A 24,352-nucleotide genomic window follows, 5' to 3' on the forward strand; every position below is an offset into this window, starting at 1 on the left:
AAGAACCCAGCAACGAGAATCAACAACAACAGCCCGATTCATTGAAACAATAAAAACAGTCTAAAATACCGCTGGGAAATTCACTCGGACAAAGAGGTGACAACCTTTATTCTAATCTCGTCTATCGGGCTGCACTGTAAGAGAAACCATTAGGAGCACTGTTGTTTTTTTCACTATCCTTCGCTGGATATGTGTCAGTAGCCATTAGAGCCTGCTGTGCTACTGAGTGATGAGGCTCGGGAGCCGCTGTAGAGAAGGCTGAGGGAGAATAGCATTGACGGAGCGCGGGGGTCCGAGTCAACACTCGCCGAACACACCGTTATCCTATGTCCGCCTCGGCACTCTGCTGGTCGTTGTTATGACGATGTCAAATGCTACATTGGCTGTACAAAATGGCGGGTGTTGTTAGTAGAATATACGCGAGTCTGCCACGCTAACGTCGGGCTAACCAGCGCGAGACGGCGAGCCCCGCTCACTTTCACTGGCCGGAGAGCGTTGCTAGGGAGCCGAGCCGCTGAAAATAAACGCCGTTGGCATAGCTACAGCTACAGCTAGAGACCCAGCCACGACCAAACGGACATGTTACGTTCAGCACAGTCGCGTCGGCGACACAGAAATATCCGTCTCCAGCATCTCTCCCGAACCATAACAGGTTTTAATCGCTGTCTAAGAATAAAACGGTGTATCCTCCATATTCCCGCTTTTCATTTCTCTACATCATTTCAACTCGGCAGCTGCCCTTAACACTGTTTTACCATTTCAGTGTGAACTACCAGAGATGCTCCAGAATCACTTAGAATGTTCTTAAGAGTTAAGATTTTGATCTAGGAGATTAATGTTTTTTTTTTGGCAACGAAGAGCTCTAGAATTGTAGCTATCTTCATGCAGCCGAATTCGTGTTTTACATTGTTTTACATTGGAGTTAATTCATTCGTACAGTGTTTAAACTGTGCCAGTCGTGAAGAGCAGTGACTTTCACTTCACACTTTCACCTCAGACAACAACCCTTGTCCACAGTCTAAACCAGGGCTGCGCGCACTTTTTTTTTGTCTCAGGGGGATACTATGCAATGTTTGTAAATGGCACGAGGCCAAAAAGACAACACGGTTTATAAAAGAAGTTTTAAACTTAAACACATCTGACCATATTTTATTTCCTATTTTCAACAACGCTACAGAATTAAGTTAAAAAATTTAATGTTGCACATAAGCATAAAAATGTGTTTGTTTTCTCTAGGTATGGGAGAGCCAACTCAAACAACGTCAACTTGATCAGAAGGGCCATGTTTTGCTAAGACATAAGTCTGACTGAAAATAATGGCTTATGATAATGATGTATGTATGTGTGGGTGGGGTGTGACAAATGCAGTTACTAAAAAAAGGAAGCATATTAAATAACTGCTGAGACATACATCTGTAAATGTATCATAGTGAAGAAGCTTTGAAGAAAATTTCAGGAAACGTAATTTTCATGACTGGCTATAATTATTTTTAATCATTATTTAGAATTTAAAAATATAATTGACAGCTACATATATGAAATTAAATTATATTTGTCAGTTATTTTGGTATATAAATGTTGAAAAAGCCATTGTACAAGCCCCAAAATGATTCTAAAGTATTTTCAATGGTAGCCCTGACTCCCAACAATAAATCTCAACCCATGGAATTTCTAATGTAATCTGTGAGGAATGTGGTGTTTTCTCCCTGTGTCTGCGTGGGTTTCCTCCGGGTGACTGTCTGTGAGGAGTGTGGTGTGTTCTCTCTGTGTCTGCGTGGGTTTCCTCCGGGTGACTGTCTGTGAGGAGTGTGGTGTGTTCTCCCTGTGTCTGCGTGGGTTTCCTCCGGGTGACTGTCTGTGAGGAGTGTGGTGTTTTCTCCCTGTGTCTGCGTGGGTTTCCTCCGGGTGACTGTCTTTGAGGAGTGTGGTGTGTTCTCCCTGTGTCTGCGTGGGTTTCCTCCGGGTGACTGTCTGTGAGGTGTGTGGTGTGTTCTCCCTGTGTCCGCGTGGGTTTCCTCCAGGTGACTGTCTGTGAGCAGTGTGGTGTGTTCTCCCTGTATCTACGTGGGTTTCCTCCCACAGTCCAAAAACACACGTTGGTAGGTGGATTGGCGACTCCAAAGTGTCCGTAGGTGTGAGTGTGTGAGTGAATGTGTGGTTGTGTGTTGCCCTGTGAAGGACTGGCGCCCCCTCCAGGGTGTATTCCCGCCTTGCGCCCAATGATTCCAGGTAGGCTCTTGGTAGGACCCACCGCGACCCTGAACTGGATAAGGATTACAGATAGTGAATGAATGAATGAATGTCCTGGCGGTGTTCACATTTCACTTATTTTGTGTTCTATGCGCTGAGTTTCTGCCTAGATCCACTGCTTTGCAAAAAGTGATCACGTTACTTGTAACAGGACACTAAATGATTTGCTCAGTCTTTGAGCTGGGTATCTAATCCATCTGGGCTGGTAGAGAAAGACCATTGTACCCTATTTTTTAGCAGTGACAAGTGTTATTCAAAATATTAATTACATAGTTACTAGCATGAAAAAAACAAACAAAACAAAACCCTTTTGCAGACATATGTTCCCTGTTGATGCACCATGTTAACAGGTAAACATTCTGTCTCTTTTGCAGACTTTTATACTGGGCTATTTCAATGGCAACTCCAGCCTATGTGGGGGAGCTGCAGCAGGCCTCCCAGACTCAAGGGGGTGGCATAAGTGTAGCGCCAGGGCAGCCAGCCGCTGCTCCCCCCGTGGCCCCTCAACAGTTCCTGGCAGAGCTGCAGACCACTGTAGCGTCCGGGTCAGCATCTGCATCCACAGGCCAGACCACACCCCCTCCTGCAACAGCACAGAAAACACAAGTTGTTGCCCAAACCCCACCAACTCAAGCCCCACCCCCACAAACCCAGTATGTGACAGCTGAGATTCAGGGTTCCCCTACACAGTCCAATGCCCAGAGCACACCACAGTACATCGTGGTCACAGTCACAGGTAAGGGCTCCTTAAGAGACTTTGTAAATTAGTTTGTATTATGAATCTTTATGGGAAATATCTGACATCCTGCTCTTTCGCCCCTTGTCACTTTTTCCAGAGGGTTCCCTCCATTCCAGTGACTCTGTTTCAGATTCCAGTCCTCCTCCTACAGTAGTGCAGACTGGAGTTCTCACTCAGGTGGTGCAGCAGGTGCAGTCAGCCCAGCAGGTAAAGGCCCATATATATTCAGTGCTGTATTCATTCAGTTTCTAATCAAAATGGATGGATGGATCTTTTCAATCTTAAAACAGTTACAGTGGAACAAACACTCTGAGGTGTGGAGTGAGGATGTATGGCCTGACAAGTCAAAGTTGTTTAAAGATTACTTTAATAAAATGAAGCAGGAATGCAACTAATGCAAGACCTAACTTTGGTGGCTGTGGTTTTTCCTGCTTTTATCTGATGCTCCTTAATGGCTGTTTTGACCAAAAATTAAAGGATAAACAAAAAAGCTATATGACCTATAGCATATTTTAAGTCTGCTAAACTAAACTCTTTTATATGCTTTGTTTCTCACAGAGGTCAGTGGTTCAAGCCACATCTCAAACAACCAAGACTGAAGCCACTCAACTGAGCGTCACCAACTTACAGTCTGTACACCTGACTCAGGAGGTGACTGCATATACACACATACTATCAAATCTCACATTTATCCCAAACAGCAACATCTGGCTCAGCTACACACAGTCAAGCATATTCCTTTTATTTATTTTTCAGCTATTTGTTAAAGGAATAATTCATACACCATGTTCCCTTTTCTCCAAAATGCAGTACATCAGCTGAGGCATGTTTATGTCTTTAGTTTCGTACTGGAACTTCAGTGCCATGTACTAGAACTTTATACAATATCCATTCGTTTAGCCGCATACTTCTCCTTTCTGTACAGTGTTCTGTCGAACAGCAGTACATCCAAATTTTGCCTCTGCATTTAACTCATCCCAAGCAGTGAACACAAATACACAGTGGTGACACACCTGGAGTGGCAGGCCCGGGGAGAAGCTGGGTACAAAGTACTTTGTTCAAGGCCATCTCAGCAATGGATGTTGTGGGAGGAGACACTGCTATTTCTTTGCTCCCCCACCCAAAATGTCTTGGCATTTGTGGGGACGGAGCCAGCATCTATTTGGTCGCAAGATGCCTTCTAATCCATAATTAAAATTTCAAAATATACCACTGACTCTCCAGTCCATGCACTCTATAATCAGACACAAATGGATGTACCCTACTTGACCCAGCTCTCCTTGGCTTTTAGGCAAATTTGGTACCTGGAACTGGGTACTGTCTTAGCACCTGCTTGCTCATGATTCCAAGCGAGCCAAGTAGGGGCTAAACCATGATGTGCAAACCTTGCAGAGCACTGACTGGCCAGCAAGACTTATTAATCGTGATGAAATGCAGACAGTGCAAACGTCCTGCACAAACAATCACATTTGGTTTTATCGAAGTCACAATGACAGCCTATACAATTATGCCGCAGTCTTTAGGAGAGGTATAAACGTCGTTTGGAGCAATTTGCCGAAAGATTGGGTGGTGCAACAAGGAACGAAAAAATTATACTTAGCTGTGTGGCATTCGTAAACGCCTAACATAACTTCTGCTATTGTTGCGGTTTCCAAAGTCTGTGGTTCCTATTAGATATGGTGTGATATTTCTACATGAACTTTCCGGGAGCAGCCGTTGTAGTGGAAAACTAACCAGGTTCCAAAAACTGAGCAAAGCTGAGTTGAGTCCAGTAGTGTAGATGCCATCCAGTGGATGCTTTTATAGCTGCCTATTCACTTTACAGACCATTTATATTGATGTTATACAGAGGGTTACTTCCCATCTTATATATATATATATGTAACAATGTTGGAAACTATATTACATATTACAGAAATTTGTCTTCTATTAAATGAATTGCATTAGCCTGTGGTAATGAAGTTGCAGAAGTAGTTTAGGAAGTGTGTAACCCTCCATTACTTACTTGTAGACTTCTTACATGGAAGCAGAGAGGGAGAGGAACAGGGAAAGAGAAAGAGAGCTAGAGCAGTGGCTGGAGTACAGGGCAGCAGCAGCAGCAGCAGCAGCAATAACTGACAGATGTATAAGCATGTACGCAGATGACCTCTCCCACTCAGGCTACACACTGGACTACACATTGGAACCTGGAGGCACCCCCTACTTCCCTATCTCAATTCCTGTGGCTGCTCCCCCATTTACCTACTCTGTCCCTATTATGGCTTTAGGCTGGGAGCCAGAACAGCCCCTCTACTCCGCTGTCTCCACTGTAACCGCAGGCACAGGCCAGGCTTTCCTGTTTGAGGCTGCTTCCAGCCAAGCAGTAGGTGACTTTAACCAAAGCCGACCTTAAAGCAATGGTTCAAAAGCAGGTTTACACACTCTGTTCCTTAGTGGTGTTCTAGTTTTGCACTGGGCCTACGAGGCTAATTAGCTAACAAGTACTGAACGTTAATTTAGCACTGGGCAAACAACATACCTAAAACATCAGCGGTTGTGTTTTAAAAGGGAAATTCCACTTGTGCTTCAACATGCGTATTTAAATTGCTGACATGTAAACAAGTCATTTCACGTGGTTGGAAACCATGGGCCTACAATATAAATACAGTAGTTTCATTTAATTAAATTTGTGGTTGTTAATTTCTCCATTTTTGTGTTGAGTAAGGGGATATTTCTTCAAGATGTAGTTTAACAAAACCATCTGAAGCTTAAAGGTATTGTGAAATTTATGAAAATGTTCTGATTATGTGGCAACTGCACTTTCTCAGAAAAAGCTGTAAAGAGGAAGGAAGGAAGGAAGTAAGCATTTTTATTTGTGTGTGTGTGTGTGTGTGTGTGTGCTCAAATGCGCACGTCTGTCTGCAGCAGCTTCAGCAGGTGCCAGTGCAGCATGTGTATGCTAATCAGGTGCAGTATGTTGAGGGAGACGCTAACTACACTACCAGTACTATGTAAGTTCACAATACTGACTTTTCATATGTTACATATTACATAGCAATCTCCAAGGGCACCATTTGGGATTGAGTCAAGTGGAAAGCCATTTAAATAAACAGTGCAATTGTGTGTACAATGTGACCTTATAACCTTTATATGTAATGCTTTTTTTACAAGATCAGTTCAATGGCCCCTTTTTCCATACACTTTGTACGTTTCTTCACATGAAATGTAATTTATAATCGACAGAACAGGTTTTTGATAAAATCCATACACGTTATCAATACCATGATTTGGAATCAAGTTTTGATGTCATTATTACGTCACATGCTGTTAATTTTGTTAATCTTCGTGTCATTCATTTAGTGACACACGACTCAAAGTTTATTGGAGTCGACTCTTAACTTTGAAGCCTGTTGTTTGAGTCGACAGAATCAACTCCTCAGTTCCATTTGATTCTTAACAAGACAACAACACAGAGCAAATATGAACCATCCCTAAATTAGTTGAATCATTTTTAACATTTTAAAACTTGCCAAGACTCTGACTCCCAAATCACTTTCATTTGGGAAATGAGTGAGAACACATTCTGAGGATATAAGAGACAGAAGCATAAGTATTTAAGGTTCACTCAGATTGAGTTGCTTTATCCAGTTTGTACCTCTGGTTTGTCACTGAATTGGCATCTCTCTGCTAGCATTCTTGTACACAGGTAAATCAAAATTAGCTTCATACAGATTTCTGTGAACAGTGCTAATTCTGTCTGTTTAAAAGTCCTCTAGTTTTAAAGCAGCAGCTGGAATTGAATGAGCGAAAATCAGTGTAGCGAAGATGTTAGCATTACTTGGCTGCCCCATTATGTCATGGAGATGAGTCGATGTAACAAATGTAAACATTCCATAATTGAAATGAGTCAATTTGAACATTTAGGGGAACATTATGAGAATAGTTAGAATTAAAAGTCTAAATCTAGAAGTAGTACTGTTATGTTGACAAACATGACACTAGGATTAACACTTTTTGGAGGTTAAATATATTTCCCTTCTGTTCTCAGTCGTTCCAGCAGTTTCCCCTACACAGACACCCCCCTGTACACGCAGACCAGTGGTGGTCAGTACTATGAGACCAGCTCTGCCTCTGGCTCCCAGTCCGCCTCCCCTGGCACCCCGCTGACCGTTGCAGTGACTACTGGCTCTACCGGTGTCTCCATGTTCGTTGCTGGGACAGGCCAGATTGTGGCGAACCCCACAGCGGGCACAGGGGCTGGTGCCACAGCCGTGATCGCAGCCTCCGGGGCAGCGGCCAACGGCTCTGGGGAGGGAGGGGGTGGGGCTAACGGCAGCAGCGGTAGCTACGTCATCCAAGGAGGCTATATGCTGGGAGGCGGGGGCAACAACAGCAGCAGTAGCAGTGGAAATGGCCAAAGTTACTCCCACACGGCCCGTGCATCCCCGGCCACTGTGAGTATAAGCGAAGGAGAGGAGAATAGCGTGCCGTCGGCAGACAAAAAGGTATGACCCAAAAAAAACCCAACAAAGCGAAGACCAGACCAATCGTTCGGCCACAACTGTCAGTCACTCCTCGCCTTCACCCTTCCCAGTACACAGCAAAAAATGACATCTTGCCAAGGGAAATCGTCTGAGTTTACAGTCCTCTGCAAATACGGACACCTCTTATCAGATTTTTTTTTGTTGATTTTCTAAGTGTGAAAAAAAGTTCTATACAAAGAACACAATTCTACATTTTCAGTTGCAGAACAACTTCTGTTTTGGTGTATTTAACATATTATGCAAAGAATGTGGCACATTAAAGGGAACATATATGACTGTGGGGGAAAAAAAGCAATTCTAAGCTCCACGTCTTTTAAGGTGGAGTTGTGTGTTTGAAGGAAAACTAACAACTGTTGATTGTATTTGGCTGAATTTGAAGACATTTCCAGTAAAAATAAGTAAATATTTCCCACCCGTGGAGCAGGAATAGAGCAATCCTCATTTCGCTTCATGTTTTTAAAAGTTTAGACTTCTCTCGGTTGTCTAAAAATCTCCAAGAGATGGCAGAGAGAGAGAGAGAGAGAGAGAAGAGAGAGAGAAAGCCTAGCATTTTGGACCGATGGAGTATGTTTTTTTACTCATTAACAAACAAATTAGACTGGTTTTGAGCACACAAACAGAGAGGACAGCAGCAAATGGCAAGGAAACATCTGAATTTTATAAAACGTGATTGTTTACATGTATTTACAAAAATATATTTTAGCAGAAAATGTTATATTTAAATTCCTTTTTATTTTTTAACTTATTTTCACTTTGAAAATCAACAAAAACATGTTGACCAGAAATAGCTGAAATTTTTGCATACCACTATCTATTCTCACGATACATCAAACACTTATTTCTGATCAAGTAATTTGATTGGACAAGGGACAGTCCATGAGTGCTGATACAGAGTATTGGCTAACGGCGGGGGACCTGTTACTCTACATGCGCCACTCCACTTTACAGGAATGTTTTGTTAATTATTAGCGATATCACACGAGAGATGTGAGTTTTAAAGTGGGAGCTCTACAGCATCAGCAGCTACCTTGTGTTTCAGTAGACTTTAAATTGGTATGCTGCGTTCAGACTGCAGAGCGATCCCACTCAGAACGCCCTTATATCAGTGGCAGGATTCAGCTTCGGCTTGTTCTGCCACAGAGTGCATTTTATTCAGCGTAGGACCCTTGCAGATCGAGTTGAAAAGATTTCAGCTTGCAGATAATATTGAATTAAAATACAGGGGTTAGACAATGAAAGTGAAACACCTGTCATTGTAGTGTGGGAGGTTTCATGGCTAAATTGGAGCAGCCTGGTGGCCAATCGTCATTAATCCCACATTGCACCAGTAAGACCATGTGCATCCAATGGTTCAAACATTGTGTCCTGAAGGCGGTGCCGTGTATCAGGATGACAACGCACCGATACACACAGCAAGACTGGTGAAAGATTGGTTTGATGAACATGAAAGTGAAGTTGAACATCACCCATGGCCTGCACAGTCACCAGATCTAAATATTATTGAGACACTTTGGGGTGTTTTGGAGGAGCGAGTCAGGAAACGTTTTCCTCCACCAGCATCACGTAGAGACCTGGCCACTATCCTGCAAGAAGAATGGCTTACAATCCCTCTGACCACTGTGCAGGACTTGTGTATGTCATTCCCAAGACGAACTGATGCTGTATCGGCCGCAAAAGGAGGCCCTACACCACACTAATAAATTACTGTGGTCTAAAACCAGGTGTTTCACTTTCATTGTCCAACCCCTGTATATTGCACATGAAATCTGTTCCACGCTTTCTCTGTATGCAAAAGCTGTCCTGCAATTATATAGACGTATTCAAATTAGCAAGATAGTATGAAGGCAAACGTTTAGGTGTTGTTAGAAAACGACTAAACGTGCTTCTAGACGTTTAAATCATTTTATTGTGTTACGTTAAACAAGCAAATATTAATATAAAAGAGTTACAAGTATATTCATTAGTATAACGACAAATAATAGACCTACGGACAACACGTAAGATGATTGGTCTTGCCAAGAGATCATTTTTTGCAGTATATAAGGACGATGATGACATCATTGTTCGGTTTCACGCATCAAAGAGCACAGTAAAAGAGCAGAGTGACTCAGTGAGAGTCACGCAGGTCAGTCATGATGTGGCCCAGAGCACGTAACCCTCAGTATTTGTGTCCTGTTTTGACCCCAGCACTGAACACTGAGTTATGGGAGTAGGTGTGAGGTCTTTTGGAAAAACAACAGCACCAAAATATATAGGTTATTCATCAATTCAGATGTGTTCTTTTAGAAAAGAACGTGTACTCTTCTGACTCTGACAGCACTAGCACAGGTTTTTTTTTCTTTCTTTCACTGTGCTGTCATGTTCACAGAATGCAAATGCAGAATTCAGTCATGACTCCATCATGTTTCATATCATAAATCTTTGCATGAGAAAGGAGAGTCAGTTTTAATATTCACTTCCACTCTAATGGCCCTCCTACACGGCTGTACACCTTGCTAGGGGAACCAGTCAAATCTACAGGCATTTCATTGGTTGTATGTTCTGTTGCATACCCATATTGTATGCGACGGCACGCAGAGAAGAATGACATTGATGAGCATGTGTCTGTGTGTGTCATGTAACGTTCCGTGTCTTTAGGTGGTTTCTAAAAAGATGTATGTTTGGGATTGACTGCTAATGTGTGTTAAAGTGAATGCATGTTGTTAAACGTGTTATTAATTATTCATGTCATGTCATTTTCCTCTTGTCCATAAGTTGGTCATTCCATGAACAGTGCCATTAGAGTCCACACAGTTTAATTCCTGGAATTAGAGTAAAATATCTGCTGGACTCAACTCTACTGCGTTTATTTGAGATATTGATGCCGGCCTCACTGACACGTCTGTCCTGATCTGGACTAGTGTGCTTCTGCTATTCCAAATATGTGTCTCTGTTACAATAGACACACAATTTCTACAGTAACTGCACTCTCTAGTTGTTATTTGGCACTGATTTTATGGAGTGACTTGAAGATATTGTTCTGCATGTGTATACACAAGTGCTGCATTGGAAAGTGCACGTTCTTTGTGTTTTTGTGGCCGTCCACTTTTATGTGTGAGTATGTCAGGCCATCCCTGGGCTCTCTGTCTGAGTGTGTGTGTGGCTGTGTGTGTGTCTCATCCCTGCAGCTGTCCTCTGGCCCTCAGGTGCAGTGGTTGTTGGATAATTATGAGACAGCGGAGGGTGTGAGCCTGCCCCGCTCCACTCTTTACTGCCACTACCTGCTGCACTGCCAAGAGCAAAAACTGGAGCCTGTTAATGCCGCCTCTTTTGGGAAGCTGATCCGCTCGGTCTTCATGGGCCTAAGGACAAGACGCCTGGGCACTCGGTAAGGGCACACAGCTAAGCTGAGATCCTACCATACAAAAACACATGTTGATAGATGAACTGTGCAGTATTTTCAATAGATCTGGGTGTGTGAGACGCCCTGGTGCTGTAATGATTTTGGGTAGACTCCGCGGCCGTGGCGACCCTGAGCAGAATAAAGCGGTTATAAATGATAAATGAATTAATGAATATAAATGCCATCAGACCTAAATACTGCAAAAGCTAAATGCCTTTCTTGTTTTAAAAAATGTGGTTGCAGTCCTGTGGGTGGTTTGGAAGAATGCAGGTTTGGCTCCAGAATTCACTCTGAAGTTCCAAAGAATCACACACAGCAGTATTTCTGACTTTAGTTAATTAGTAATTAGATGATTTCTACATGTTATACTGGGTATTTGGGATTATGAGATTTAAAGCTATTTTTCTGAGCAGTAAGTGTTTATTTGCTAAAAACAAACAAACAACAAATAAAGAATAACATAAGAATAAAACCAAATAATATTATTCCAGTGTGATCCCGTGTTTGAATGTGTTGGTTTTACTTTTTCCAAATCTCTCCTCGTGTAGTCCATATTATTTGAGGTTATCATCCAATGCCTAGTTTTACGGGTTAATAAATAATGATTTTAAATAATGTGTGCTGTGGATTTAATGAATTCATGCAAATCAAGCAGAATCTGAACAAAACATTGTTCTTCAAACTCACTCTCACCACCTACTACTTTATAGAAAATAATTATCTTATATTTCTTATTTGTTTATATATATATATACATATATATATATACATATGTACACACACACACACAGGGGGTCCTCGACTTACGACGTTGATCCGTTCATACGTCGCGTCGTAAACCGATTTTCGGTGTCGGAACATACGTACATACTGTACGTAAATAACATACTGTAAGCACTGATCCTATCCTCACACCTATCCTCCTCGGTCCCAAGCCGCGTAACCGTGTATTCTTCCGCCGCGCACACCAAACACGAAGTTCACGTTACGACGTTTACGACGCACTTAAGTCGAAACAAGGCTTTATACAGTAAATGGGAGATGTGTCGTAACCACGAAACATCGTAACTCCGGACTGATGTAACCCGAGGACCTCCTGTATATAATATATATATATAGGGTGATTATGTTTTTACTAGAAAAAGGGTAAAGCTAGAAACAATAACAAATTTGCAAATTTACAAAGAACATGCTGGTAATCTCAGACAACCTTCCAGGAGCTCAGAACTCAGATAAACTGAAAGTGTTTGAAAAAAACTTTAAATGTGAATTCTGTTTCTCTCCCCGAAAAAACACCCCTGTAAATGTATACACCAGGAACTGTTCAGTTCCGCTTACTGTATGTTCTTGTCTTGACATGCACTGAATTAAAAAACAAAAACAAAAGTTAGTCTGTCAGTCAATCAAATTTTATTTATATACAAGAGAATGTCATCACAAGCAGCTTTACAGGGATCTGGATCCAAGCCTCCTATAAGTAAGCCAAGGCCAACAGTGGCAAAGAAATGTAGCACGGTTGCTAGTGTAACAAAGATGTTGTATGTCTGTTTTTGACAGAGGAAACTCTAAGTACCACTACTATGGCCTGAGGATTAAAGCTAGCTCCTCTCTCCTCCGGCTGATGGAGGATCAGCAACACCTAGCTATGAGACAGCAGCCATTCTCGCAGAAACAGAGGTATACTTTCTATTTTCATTTACCTGTCCCATTCAACTCAATCATTTTTACAGCATGTAACACATCACTTGTCTCTGTATTATAGGTTGAAGCCAGTCCATAAAGTTGAAGGGATGACTAATGGAATGTCATCAGGTGCAGGGCAGCAACAACAGCAACAGGGATCAGGTCTTTCTGACATCAGTGCTCAGGTGCAGCAGTACCAGCAGTTTCTGGGTAAGTTTACACGGCTAAACGACACAAAGTCTGATGTCATAATGGTGAGTTTAAACAATCTAAGCTTGCCACAAAAAAAAGAACATCGAACAAAGCATTGTGCAAAAATCAGTGTTCACCTTTTGTTTACTTAGTTTGTCAAAACGAACTTTCAGTACAATATAGTTTGTGTCTGCGTGGGTTTCCTGCGGGTGACTGTCTGTGAGGAGTGTGGTGTGTTCTCTCTGTGTCTGTGTGGGTTTCCTCCGGGTGACTCTCTGTGAGGAGGGTGGTGTGTTCTCCCTGTGTCTGCATGGGTTTCCTCCGGGTGACTGTCTGTGAGGAGTGTGGTGTGTTCTCTCTGTGTCTGTGTGGGTTTCCTCCGGGTGACTGTCTGTGAGGAGTGTGGTGTGTTCTCTCTGTGTCTGCGTGGGTTTCCTCCGGGTGACTCTCTGTGAGGAGGGTGGTGTGTTCTCCCTGTGTCTGCGTGGGTTTCCTCCGGGTGCTCCGGTTTCCTCTCACAGTCCAAAAACACACGTTGGTAGGTGGACTGGCGACTCAAAAGTGTCCGTAGGTGTGTGTGTGTGAGTGAATGTGTGTGTGTGTGTCTGTGTTACCCTGTGAAGTACTGACGCCCCCTCGCCCCCTCCAGGGTGTATTCCCGCCTTGTGCCCAATGATTCCAGGTAGGCTCTGGACCCACCGCGACCCTGAACATCGCTTACAGATAATGAATGAATAAATAAAATGTAATAGTGGTCTATAGCTACCATTTTTAACAGTACTTTAAGTGATGTTGAAGTAGTGAAGCCATGTTTTACAAATTGTATATCCCTAGGTAGTTCAATTTCTGATGGTATATGAATATGGTTGACCAGGTTGATGCTGATCCATTTTTGTAGATATGCGTATTGATTATGTGATAAATGTATCACAAATGGCAGCAGTCATGAATTGGTGACTTAACCAAGGACTTAACTTAGACCAGGACTATCTCTATTCAACATTAAATAAATGATCTGCAAATCCCTATTAGGTGAGGGTGGGAAACTAGCCAGAGAAATATCTATGTAAATTGTAGGCTCAGATCAGAATATATGATGGTTAGGCATGCAAAACATAAACATATTCTTAAAGAATGCCACAGATCAAATAGCGAGGGATTAGCAGGTTTCTGTGATTGATATTTTTTGCTATTTTTTTGTGCAGATGCATCCCGTGCCCTCCCAGAGTTTCCCGACATTGACTTGCAGGAAAAACCTTTGCCAGAAGGTGTTGAGCTTGAGCACATTAAGAGTTTTCAACTACTATACAGAGAGCACTGCGAGGTAATCCACTACAGTTTTTCTTCCTGTCTACCCTCCTGATAGGCTCAATATCGGAATGGGCAAGTGTGGACACCAAACATATTTTGCTTAGCTATAGTCTTCAAAGATAATCTGTAGGGTTTTCATTTCTTAAATGAAATGGTCGTCTCTTGAAATCTTAGTAGCCTGTGAGTTAGTTGGTTGCTTTCTGTGTTCCCACAGGCCATCCTGGACGTGATGGTGAACCTGCAGTTCACGCTGGTAGAGACGCTGTGGAAAACCTTCTGGAGGTTCAGCGAAAGCCAGGCTGGAGACACAGCCACACTGGCCGTGTGAGTATTTGCATTTTAAGTTGGAATAAAAAAAAAATAGAAACAAGTATTATATAACAAACTAAGGGAATATATTTTCAGTATAAATATATACCTTTGAAATATATAATTATAATCATGTTTACTTATGTACAGACTTAAAAAAAGTGTCTACAGTGAGTAGGCGGATACTGTCAATCATTTATTGCATCAGCCAATCAAAGTCTGAAGTACCTGTCTATTTTTTTTTTTTGCATCAAGTAATGGTTTAAAGGAATGCATGATTCAGGAAGAGCTGGAGTTCACCACAGAACATTTTAACAGCTCCCCCGCTAACTGTTTTAAGGGGTCTTTTGGGGGTTTACTGTTGTGTTGTGTGTTTGTATCTGTTTTGGGCTGGGTGTGTGGGCATTAGACATTAGAAAGTTTAAGGTGACAGTGGATAACTGCTTTAGTTACATACCCGTCACATATCAAACCCAGGTTTGAACCATGGTTGGCTCTGTACCCACCATGACCCTGAATTGGATAAGTGGTTACAGACAATGAATTCATTAATACATTAATGAAAGAAAGAAACAAGCACCACAACATTTGAAAGGCACTTTAAAAATACCTACAAACTGACATTTACTCTTATAAATAAGAATCAGTCACTTCCACCACACATTCTAAATCAACCTGTGAAAGCACTGGGGGCTAAATCTAACAAGCTCTGATCAGATTGACTGGTACAAAAAATGTGGCAAAAAAGGCATGTATTCAGCCTTGTCAACATAAAAGTCTTGAACAAAGCTTAAAACAGACTAACATGCTACAGCAACCTACTTACAACGAAGCATGGCAAAGCTACAGTTCTTTTTTTCAGCTTTACACCTCAAAGAAGCTCTGGTTTATCTGTGTACACTCTGTGCCCTTAGTGGCATTGTGTAGCGTACGAATTAGTGAACGACTCAGCAAGCGGAGCCATGCTGGGAACCAAAGTGCGGCTTTATTTTTACAGCGGACGCTGAGAGTTGATTTTCTGAACAACAGGGCTGGCTGTAAATATTCGGGTATTCAGAAATTTGTTCATTGGGTATGCATTCAGTTTCTAATTTTAAGATTTGGATAAATGTGATTATCAATAAATGCAACGCTCCACCACATTCAGGCTCCAGCAGTAAAGACAGTTCTCTCCCAACTCCACCTGTATTCAGGCTCCAGCAGTAAAGACAGTTCTCTCATAACTCCACCTGTATTCAGGCTCCAACAGTAAAGACAGTTCTATCCCCACTCCACCTGTATTCAGGCTCATCAACATAAAAGTCTTTGTGCAAATGAAGCCTAAAACGCAATCATATAAAACAGCCCAACATGCTAAAACAACACACTTACAACAAAGCGAGGTGATGCCACGGTCCATTTTGTCAGGTTTGTGCCTGAAATTAGAGAACCTCCACTCAAACTGGTTATACTCTCTGCCCTTAGTTAGTGAGCTAGTTTGCAGGTTAGAAAGCGTAGCGAGCGAAGCTGCGCTTTGAGCCACGGTGCAGCCTGGAGAAAGGGATATTAAAGCAGGAGTCAGAAGCAGATTTTGTTAATGACAACAATATACACCATTTTTATGAATATTCGCTGAATATCCCAGCTGAACCTCCGAAGTCCAAAAGATGGTTTTCGGGACAGCTCTAGTGGCCATGCTCCTGAGTCAGAAATGTCAAAGAATAAAGTCAGAATATTACAAGAAATGAAGTAAGATTATTTCAAGAATAAAGTGAGAATGTTTCAAGAAATTAAGTAAAAATATTTCGAGAATAAATTCAGAATATTTAGAGAAAAATGTCTGAATATTCTCACCTTATCGGTCAGCATCTAAAAATTCTGGATGAGCTGGACAGTCGTTTGCATTGTGATTGGACACAGCCAATAACATATTTCATTCTGAAAGATCTTAATCAATAAAAAAAATACAGTAGATCTGCTTTTGTCTTTATTTTATTTAAGGACATTTAAGAAAAAAATTCCAAAAAATCATGGCCGATTACAGCTGTGTGTGTCAGTGTTTGTTTTGGTTGTCAGACAGGTGCTGGGAATACGTCTTTTGTTAATGTTAGATTGGGGGAACTTAAAATTTTGCATACTTTTTTTGTTTTATAAGGTGTTATGATCCAAATTTATTTTACAAGATTCTTGTTGAAGAGAACATTTCTAAATGGCAATCTTGGTGAACTTCCAAATATCACTGTTAATGAATACTGCAGCTAATTTATGTGAAAATATCTATGCGTCAGACTCATAAGATTATATCCATCTTGTAGATGAGCTAATTCTAGACAGTATGTGTGTTATAGGTTATATATAGAGTAATCTGTAAAGAGAGTGTGGTTTATGGAGGGAATTTTCTTGACTATTATTTCTGTTGTTTGGTGTCTCAGTCATGATGAGTCAGAGAAAAGACTGCCCAAGTCGTGTCTGGTGCTGCTGTGTAAATACGAGCCAGCACTGCGTTGGAGCCGGGACTGCGACAACACACTGTACCAGGGCCTGGTGGAGATCCTCATACCAGATGTACTGAGACCCATACCCAGTGAGTTATAACTCATATAACTATAAGCTATAACTCAGATGTGCAGATAACATACTTCCACTAACAAACATTCCAAAATTACTCTTACATCACATACTACACTTAGTTTGCTGTGTGTTAAAGCAAACCTATTAAAGCTATTAAAGCTCTATTAAATTAGATTTTTGAGCAGTCATCAAACTGCATGTGAACTTATCATGTTAGATTCAATTAATGCAACACAATTCAACATCCCTTGATACACTGCCCTCTCCTTTACATCCAGGTGCCTTAACTCAAGCCATCCGCAATTTTGCCAAGAGTCTGGAGAGCTGGCTCACTAACGCCATGATGAACATTCCTGAGGAGATGGTCCGCATCAAGGTCATAGCCATACTGTTTCAATGTCTTAATATACGACTATGTCTATACATATGAACACACTGGTCATGTAAGAACACCTATCCTTCGTTTGCTTTTCCCGATAAAATATGTGCAATATTTATTTACTACTTTATAATTTAGTTATGATTGGTTAACATGTAAAATATTTGAGTGCAGATGAATGCTGTCATCAGATAAAAAGATTAATACACATAGGTTAATTTGTCAGACACAGAGGTGCTGAGTTACACCAAATTCAGTTTGAAAAGCTAGGTGTGTCTAAACTTGTCTATATCACTGTGGCCCAAGTCCTTGGAGATGGGACATCAGGGCTCGCTAAAGCCTGCCTGCTGGAGCCAAAGCTTTGACCAGGGAGGCACAGCTCGAAGCCAAGCCCTGTGTCGCAGACTGAGGCAAGCCTACAGCCATGGAACTACCCTTGCTTGGTTTCAGCCCTGAATAAAAACACCTTGCCAACAAATACAAATAGCTATTAAATGCTGGGGAGAGCTGAGAAAAAGAAACAGAAGAGGAAACTACAGTCAGAGTCTGCTATGTTTTTTTTATGCTGATCTAAAAGGCAGGTTTATTTTTTTAGTGATATATTGGCTCCTGTGTCCTTCTGGAGGTGGCAAATGGCTTGAAAAACCAAAGTTCAGCTTGGGCCAATGTGAACTGAAGCAGCATATAATGGGAGAGCAGGCTTTCTGAACACTGAGATTTCTTTTGAAAGCACATTGTTGTATGCAGTGATGAAGGTAGAGAGGTAGTGAGACTGTTTTTAGCCTTTCTTAATATTCATTTGGCTGTTCTGTTTGTGTTTAGGTTACTTGTGCGAATGCTTTCGCACAGACACTGCGCAGGTACACGTCTCTAAATCATCTGGCTCAGGCTGCCCGGGCCGTGTTACAGAACACAGCACAGATTAACCAGATGCTCAGTGACCTCAACCGAGTGGACTTCGCTAATGTGCAGGTCTGTCTCAAACAATGCATCCATCCGATATTAGCATCGGGTATCACATTTAGCTAGATCAGATAATTAGGCCAATCCATGGAACTGGTTTGTATACAAAACAGAAGGCTTTTCATGTGAAATGATCGTATAAAGTGTATAAAACAGCACTGCAGACACAGGACTGACTCTCAGCGCTTCTACACACAACTTAATGTTTACGTAATATTTAACAAAATAATGTTTAAGTCAATCCTGGTGCTTTAAATTTGGTGAGGTATGCTTTTTATTAATTCAACAATGGTATCGGATCTGTATTGGGTATAATGTATGTACTATATCGGAATTGAAAAATTTGGATTGGTCAATGCCTATATGTGTGCGTGTTAGAAGGACACTTGACAGTCCATTCCAGTTATTACAGTGTACATCTGTGTCTTTGTGTGTCCAAAGGATATACTTCATTTTTCTATTATCTAACAATAACAAAAGAATAATGATGAACACAAAATACTTTTCTCCAAGTATATCAAATATATCACTTCGTATCTCAGAATACTTACTCAAAATATTGACTAACTACATAAAATCATACAAACAAGTCTATATTTTAAAACCCACTGGAAATAAGTCAATATAATTTTCTCTTCACCCTCAGGAACAGGTTTCCATAGAGAAGTGAAAGGACGTGTGGTGTGTGGAGATAAAGAAACAGTCCTTTTCATAAGAGATTTCACTCGTATTAACACAAGTCTACAGAGAACATTGTGACTTGTGTGTGGGTGTCTAATACCAGAGCCGAGAAAGTGAAATCACAAGGAGCTGTCTTCTCACGTTAGGGAAATATTTTGATGTAGAGAGAAAGTGTGAGGATTGACAAATAAATCTGCGTCTGTCAGAATGACAACTCAATAGTTGCCCTCAGGTGCAGGACCACTGTTGGTGTCATCCGAACACATTTTTCTGAGAGACTCTATATCACCTTCTGATCTGACAGCTAAGGCACAACGTGATATCCTACAGTGCTTTACTGGCTAACACATATGTTCAGCTGTGAATAAGAGAAGGCCAAACTTGTGTAACTTCCATAGAAAAGCGAAGGGCATATTCTGAGGTAGACGCTCATGAGCCTAAGGTCACCATGCTCAAAGCAAGGTGTTAGCTAGAGGGGCATAAACCTCTAAGGACAGCTTTGTTGTTTAGAGTGATGAAGCAACGTCCAGTAATTTAGCTGGGATGACATAAGTGATACAGACATCTTAAAATAGTACCTGGCTTCTTTGATGTTCTCAGGGCTGACAGCAATCAAATCCTCACATAAACGGATATAAGTTGTAACTTCAGCAGAGATTGGCGAACCCCTTTTATTACACTTTATTTCAGAGATACGGTATATTGCATCAACTACATAAAGATATCTTTGTCAAAGTATATTGCTACAATAAAAGTATAAAGTAAAAGAAGCACTTAATTGGCACAAACAGGAACAGACATAGGCCATATATAAGCCTGAATAAAACTATCATTTTATTATCACTGCTTTTTAAAACTGGTAAAAGAATGTTCCTCTAAAATACACATGTGCAAGCACTACACAGTTGTGATGTAAAATAACAGAAAAGTGCTTCAGCAATCCATTTCATTTTATTGTTGGAGCATTGAATAGTTTACGCAAAGTGGCCTTTATCAATACATAAAGATTTTGGTTGTCTAATAAAAGACCACTAATATTACTTGAGGGCGGCACAGTGGTGCAGCAGGTAGTGTCACAGTGACACAGCTCCAGCTCCTGGAGGTTGTGGGTTTGATTCCTGCTCCGGGTGACTGTCTGTGAGGAGTGTGGTGTGTTCTCCCTGTATCTGCGTGGGTTTCCTCCGGGTGCTCTGGTTTCCTCCCATAGTCCAAAAACACACGTTGGTAGGTGGATTGGCGACTCAAAAGTGTCTGTAGGTGTGAGTGTGTGAGTGAATGTGTTGCCCTGTGAAGGACTGGCGCCCCCTCCAGGGTGTATTCCCGCCTTGCGCCCAATGATTCCAGGTAGGCTCTGGACCCACCGCGACCCTGAACTATATAAGAGTTACAGATAATGAATGAATGAATTAATAATATTACTTGATTGTCAGTGTGGGGAAAATATGAAGTAAAATAAATATATTATTAGCAGGATTGTTCATAGTAAATCTGCATTACTATACATATATGCATATCTAGACAGTTAATACAGTGCCCTGACCATTCTCACAACATTATTAACTATTTTTCCCTCTGGGTTTGTCTGTCTTCAGGAACAGGCTTCCTGGGTGTGCAGATGTGAGGATCGGGTGGTGCAGCGTTTGGAGCAGGACTTTAAGCTGACCCTCCAGCAGCAGAACTCTCTGGAGCAGTGGGCAGCATGGCTGGACGGTGTGGTATCACAGGTCTTAAAGCCCTACCAGACAAGCACAGCGTTCCCCAAGGCTGCCAAGCTCTTTCTGCTTAAGTGGAGCTTTTACAGGTGCACCTTCATTTAGCTCCACAGAGAAAGGGCTCCGAGTTTAGTGGGCCGTCAGCATGAAAACGTCAGAAGAACAATGACATTCATAATTGCCTATTCAAAATGAAATGTGAAGCACTGCATGGAACTGGCTTGTAACTCATTCACTCATGTTTAGCAGGCTAGTAAATTTTTCACAAGGTGATGCTAATTAGGTCGTTATGCCAATGACACTGTCTTTTTTTCCATTTGAGTTCAGGGACTCGAATTGCAAATTGTGCTACATTTGTAGAGCAAATAACTTGGGTTTTTAAGTTTGGGAATACTGAGAGATATCTTTAAGACATCTCTCAGAAACCATAGGTAATTGTTAGGCTTGAATATATACTTTACAATGCTTTATCCCTTCTCTTTTGCTATGTGTCTCTCTTTGTCTCTGCAGCTCAATGGTGATCCGAGATCTGACACTACGCAGCGCAGCAAGTTTTGGCTCCTTTCACCTGATTCGTCTGCTGTATGATGAATACATGTATTATCTTATAGAACACAGGGTGGCTCAAGCTAAAGGGGAAACCCCTATTGCTGTAATGGGAGAGGTACATCTACACACAGCACATGAAATGTGAAATTTCACTTTGTCAGAAAGTTTACTCTTACTCATTATCAACAAGTGACACCCAAAAATGAAAGCTAATACTATTCTGTGAGTGATCTTTTGGTTCTGCTTCTTGTTCTTAGTTTGCCAGCCTTGGTCGCAGTCTGAATACACTGGATCCTGATAAAGGTAAAGTCTTGCGTGCATCCACTTCTGCTTTCTGTCAAAATAATAACATCTTTTAAAAAAAAACAACAAAAAATATTCAGCATCAGCTTTAAACACCAAAGGCCTAGTCCAAACACGCCGTGTTTATAGTGCGTCGAGCGTGAGTCAAGGAAACTTCACAGGTTGGTTTAAAGCGCTAGTAGTCATCACACTCTTTAGTACAAGCTTAGGTAGAAAGATTTATATGTGCTGTAGTGGTGTGATCAGCACCCACATTAGGCCGGATGTCTCAAAGGGGAAGGTGGGGGGTACGAGGCACAGTCTTGCTTGAATTTTTGCATGCAATGAGTAAGGAGCAAGAAAACCTAGCATACTGGACCAAGACACATTTATTTTTGTATCCATTTACTGACAACAGGGCTTTGTAAAAACATTAGACGGGTTTTGAGTACAGAAACAAACTGGAGAGCTAAAATTTGCTAAAAGAAATCTCCAGAATTTTATAAAAATTGTTTTTTTTTAATTAAAATCCTGAATGTCGCCTTTAATGGTCACAAAACACGAGCGGGCGACTCTATCTGAGCAACACGATGCAAGCTGAGAAAAGTGCGGCATGATCAAAGCCTGTTTACCCCATGGCCTTCCCTTTGTACCCACCTTAACCCTTATAGCTAAAGTTCCAAAATCAAAACGCTAATTTTAGACACTAAAGTCTTAGTAGCTTTTGAGCAGATACTTTAAATGTTTTTTTTGTTTGTTTGTTTACTTGTGTCTGTCAGAAGAGGAAGAGGAGGAGGAAGAGGAGAGTGACGATGAGTGTCAGGAGTTGTCACTGCCTGCTGATGGTGCTCCTTTGGGGGAGGAGTCTCTGGAACCACCAGCCAAACTGGCTAGAACCGACCAGAGAGTTCTGTTCAGTACGGGCAACACAGAGAACTAAGAGCACACACCTCACTACACACACACACAACACAGTTTGATATTCAGTATGTACACATATTGGAAAATATGCTGCAGCCCCCACAAGTCCACACAAACACAGACACACACACATATACACATTCTCTCACACTAATAGTGGCACATAATACACCCACACACATTAACACAATCACAGGCACTATTTAATACGATGATGATGAAGAGCATGAGAGTTGATGTATAGGATCCAATAGACCTCTGAATGTGTGTTGTCATTCTGGTGTCACAAACTGGATTTCTCTGTGAGAAAACACAAACGTTAGGGGTGACAAATCCTCACCACGTACTAACACACACTTCACAAGACCGGCAACCTCCACAAAATACACTCACACTAAAACAGGCAAGCTTTGTCTAACGCAGTAGCCTGGTGGCTTTGGCCGTAGTATCCTACAGTTTGAGTAGCTGTTGCTGTTTAATGTCTGTGGTACATTATCCGCCTATTAAATAAGATGGACTGTACAGGACTGTATGACTAATGTGTCACACCATGTAACAAAAGAGATTTTCTGCAAGAGGCAGCGCCAAGAATGATGCACAACTTCAGAGGTTTAAGGAAATGCAGCAGGATCCTGAGAGTACTCACACGTACGCATCTCACAAACAAACCCAACAATGACACAATGTGTGGGTGTTTCAGTACACAACATGTGAACACAATGGAGATGTCATTTTCCCTCACACTGGCAAGAAAACTAAAACATCAACAGCCAATAAAACACTGGAAACAAGTCCAGCATCAGGCTCCCAGAGGACAAACGAGCTTCTGTGGGCCTCCTGAGAGGGCAAAACAGGCACATGTGGGAGACTGGCTGTACGAGAGAGTTGTGTGTATGTGTGTGGTTGTATGTGCGTACGATATTGTGGCAGCCCCCGCCGTGTGTTGTCTGTGTGTTTGTGAGTGCACCGAGGCCTTCCTGCCGTGCTGATTTGATTTTTCTGAGTGGATATGTGTGCTTTTTTTGTGAATATACGTGTGGGTGCGTGAGCGCGTGTGTATATATGTATGTGTGTGTGTGTGTGGTTCTCAAGAAGTGTTGATAGTTGTTTATGTTGTTGGATATTTTCAAAGGCATCCATATCTCACTTTTTGTAGTTCTTGTTGCCTTCATTGAACACTACTGTGTGCTACATCCCCGTCAGTGCTGAGTAGATGCTGTTTAACCATAAAGACGGGGATGTGTTTTCCCTTTGTTGTGTCACTTTAATTTTCCGATTCTGATTAAGAATCTCTTTGTTTGACATTATTTTCTCCACCTTCTGCCTTATGGTTTTTTCTCTCTCTCTTTTTTTTTTGTTAAATAGCCTTTGTCTGTTTGCACTTCATCATTCGGTTTCACAGAACCGATAACGACCACCTCTTCCATTCATAGTTCTCATGGTAATGTCTAAAATGGTCCTTGTGTGTACTATAATGATGATTTGCACAATGGTTTTGTGCACATTGAATGGTTTGTTGTGTATTTGATTCTGACCCCCCCCCCATACACTGCCTATACAATCTTTTATACCCAGAGAGAAAGAGAGGGATGTGTAAAATATATGTAGAGATGTTTTTGTGCAGACGGAGTGATGAATAAGTCAGAGACTCTTATTAACGTTCCATTCAAAACAGCCACTGAGTACAGTTCGCAGACATCCAGCCTTTGGAGAGCGTGATATTCTCTACTTATTCTCACAGTCCAAACCCTATTCAGTGATGTTGAGGTCTGGGATCAAGTGTGGCCCCTCCATTGTTCTGAGGTCACCAGCAGATTTCTTTGATCTGGAAATCTAGTTCTTTTTATCTCAGACGTAAAGGAGCTTGATTTTCTCTGGTTTATTTGATGATAGTTTTGCTGATGGTCTTGCATTGTTGTTAAGATT

The 24,352-nt window shown here is 41.5% G+C and overlaps 2 protein-coding genes across 4 annotated transcripts in view; one reads left to right on the forward strand and one right to left on the reverse strand.

The window, feature by feature from the left end:
- The window catches only part of rln3a (relaxin 3a), a 33,616-nt gene that overhangs the window by 6,123 nt on the left and 3,141 nt on the right, over positions 1-24,352 (reverse strand). The gene's annotated exons all lie outside the window — the stretch shown is intronic.
- Positions 1-24,352, forward strand: rfx1a (regulatory factor X, 1a (influences HLA class II expression)). Of its 3 annotated transcripts, none has more exons than XM_066642026.1 (20): positions 1-96; positions 1,237-1,334; positions 2,625-2,986; positions 3,087-3,196; positions 3,548-3,640; positions 5,001-5,351; positions 5,894-5,979; positions 7,017-7,473; positions 10,680-10,879; positions 12,452-12,571; positions 12,657-12,787; positions 13,975-14,093; positions 14,295-14,404; positions 16,801-16,952; positions 17,218-17,315; positions 18,141-18,290; positions 20,555-20,763; positions 21,185-21,338; positions 21,481-21,526; positions 22,285-24,352. In XM_066642026.1, the coding sequence occupies exons 2-20, from the start codon at positions 1,324-1,326 to the stop codon at positions 22,443-22,445; spliced, it is 3,120 nt and encodes a 1,039-aa protein (XP_066498123.1). In that variant the 5' UTR covers positions 1-96; positions 1,237-1,323; the 3' UTR covers positions 22,446-24,352. The 3 variants fall into 3 exon arrangements, with proteins under 3 accessions (XP_066498123.1, XP_066498124.1, XP_066498125.1); XM_066642027.1 differs by having other exon boundaries at positions 7,017-7,422; XM_066642028.1 differs by having other exon boundaries at positions 7,017-7,422; positions 10,698-10,879.

The sequence above is a fragment of the Hoplias malabaricus genome, chromosome 13 (genome assembly GCF_029633855.1).
Source record: "Hoplias malabaricus isolate fHopMal1 chromosome 13, fHopMal1.hap1, whole genome shotgun sequence".
Lineage (NCBI taxonomy): Eukaryota > Metazoa > Chordata > Actinopteri > Characiformes > Erythrinidae > Hoplias > Hoplias malabaricus.

What these genes read in the sequence shown, in the direction of transcription:
- rfx1a (XM_066642026.1), top strand. An exon ending in AGGAGATGGTCCGCATCAAG is followed by an intron (nt 17,316 to 18,140) that starts GTCATAGCCATA and finishes GTTTGTGTTTAG; the next exon opens with GTTACTTGTGCGAATGCTTT. An exon ending in CTTAAGTGGAGCTTTTACAG is followed by an intron (nt 20,764 to 21,184) that starts GTGCACCTTCAT and finishes TTGTCTCTGCAG; the next exon opens with CTCAATGGTGATCCGAGATC.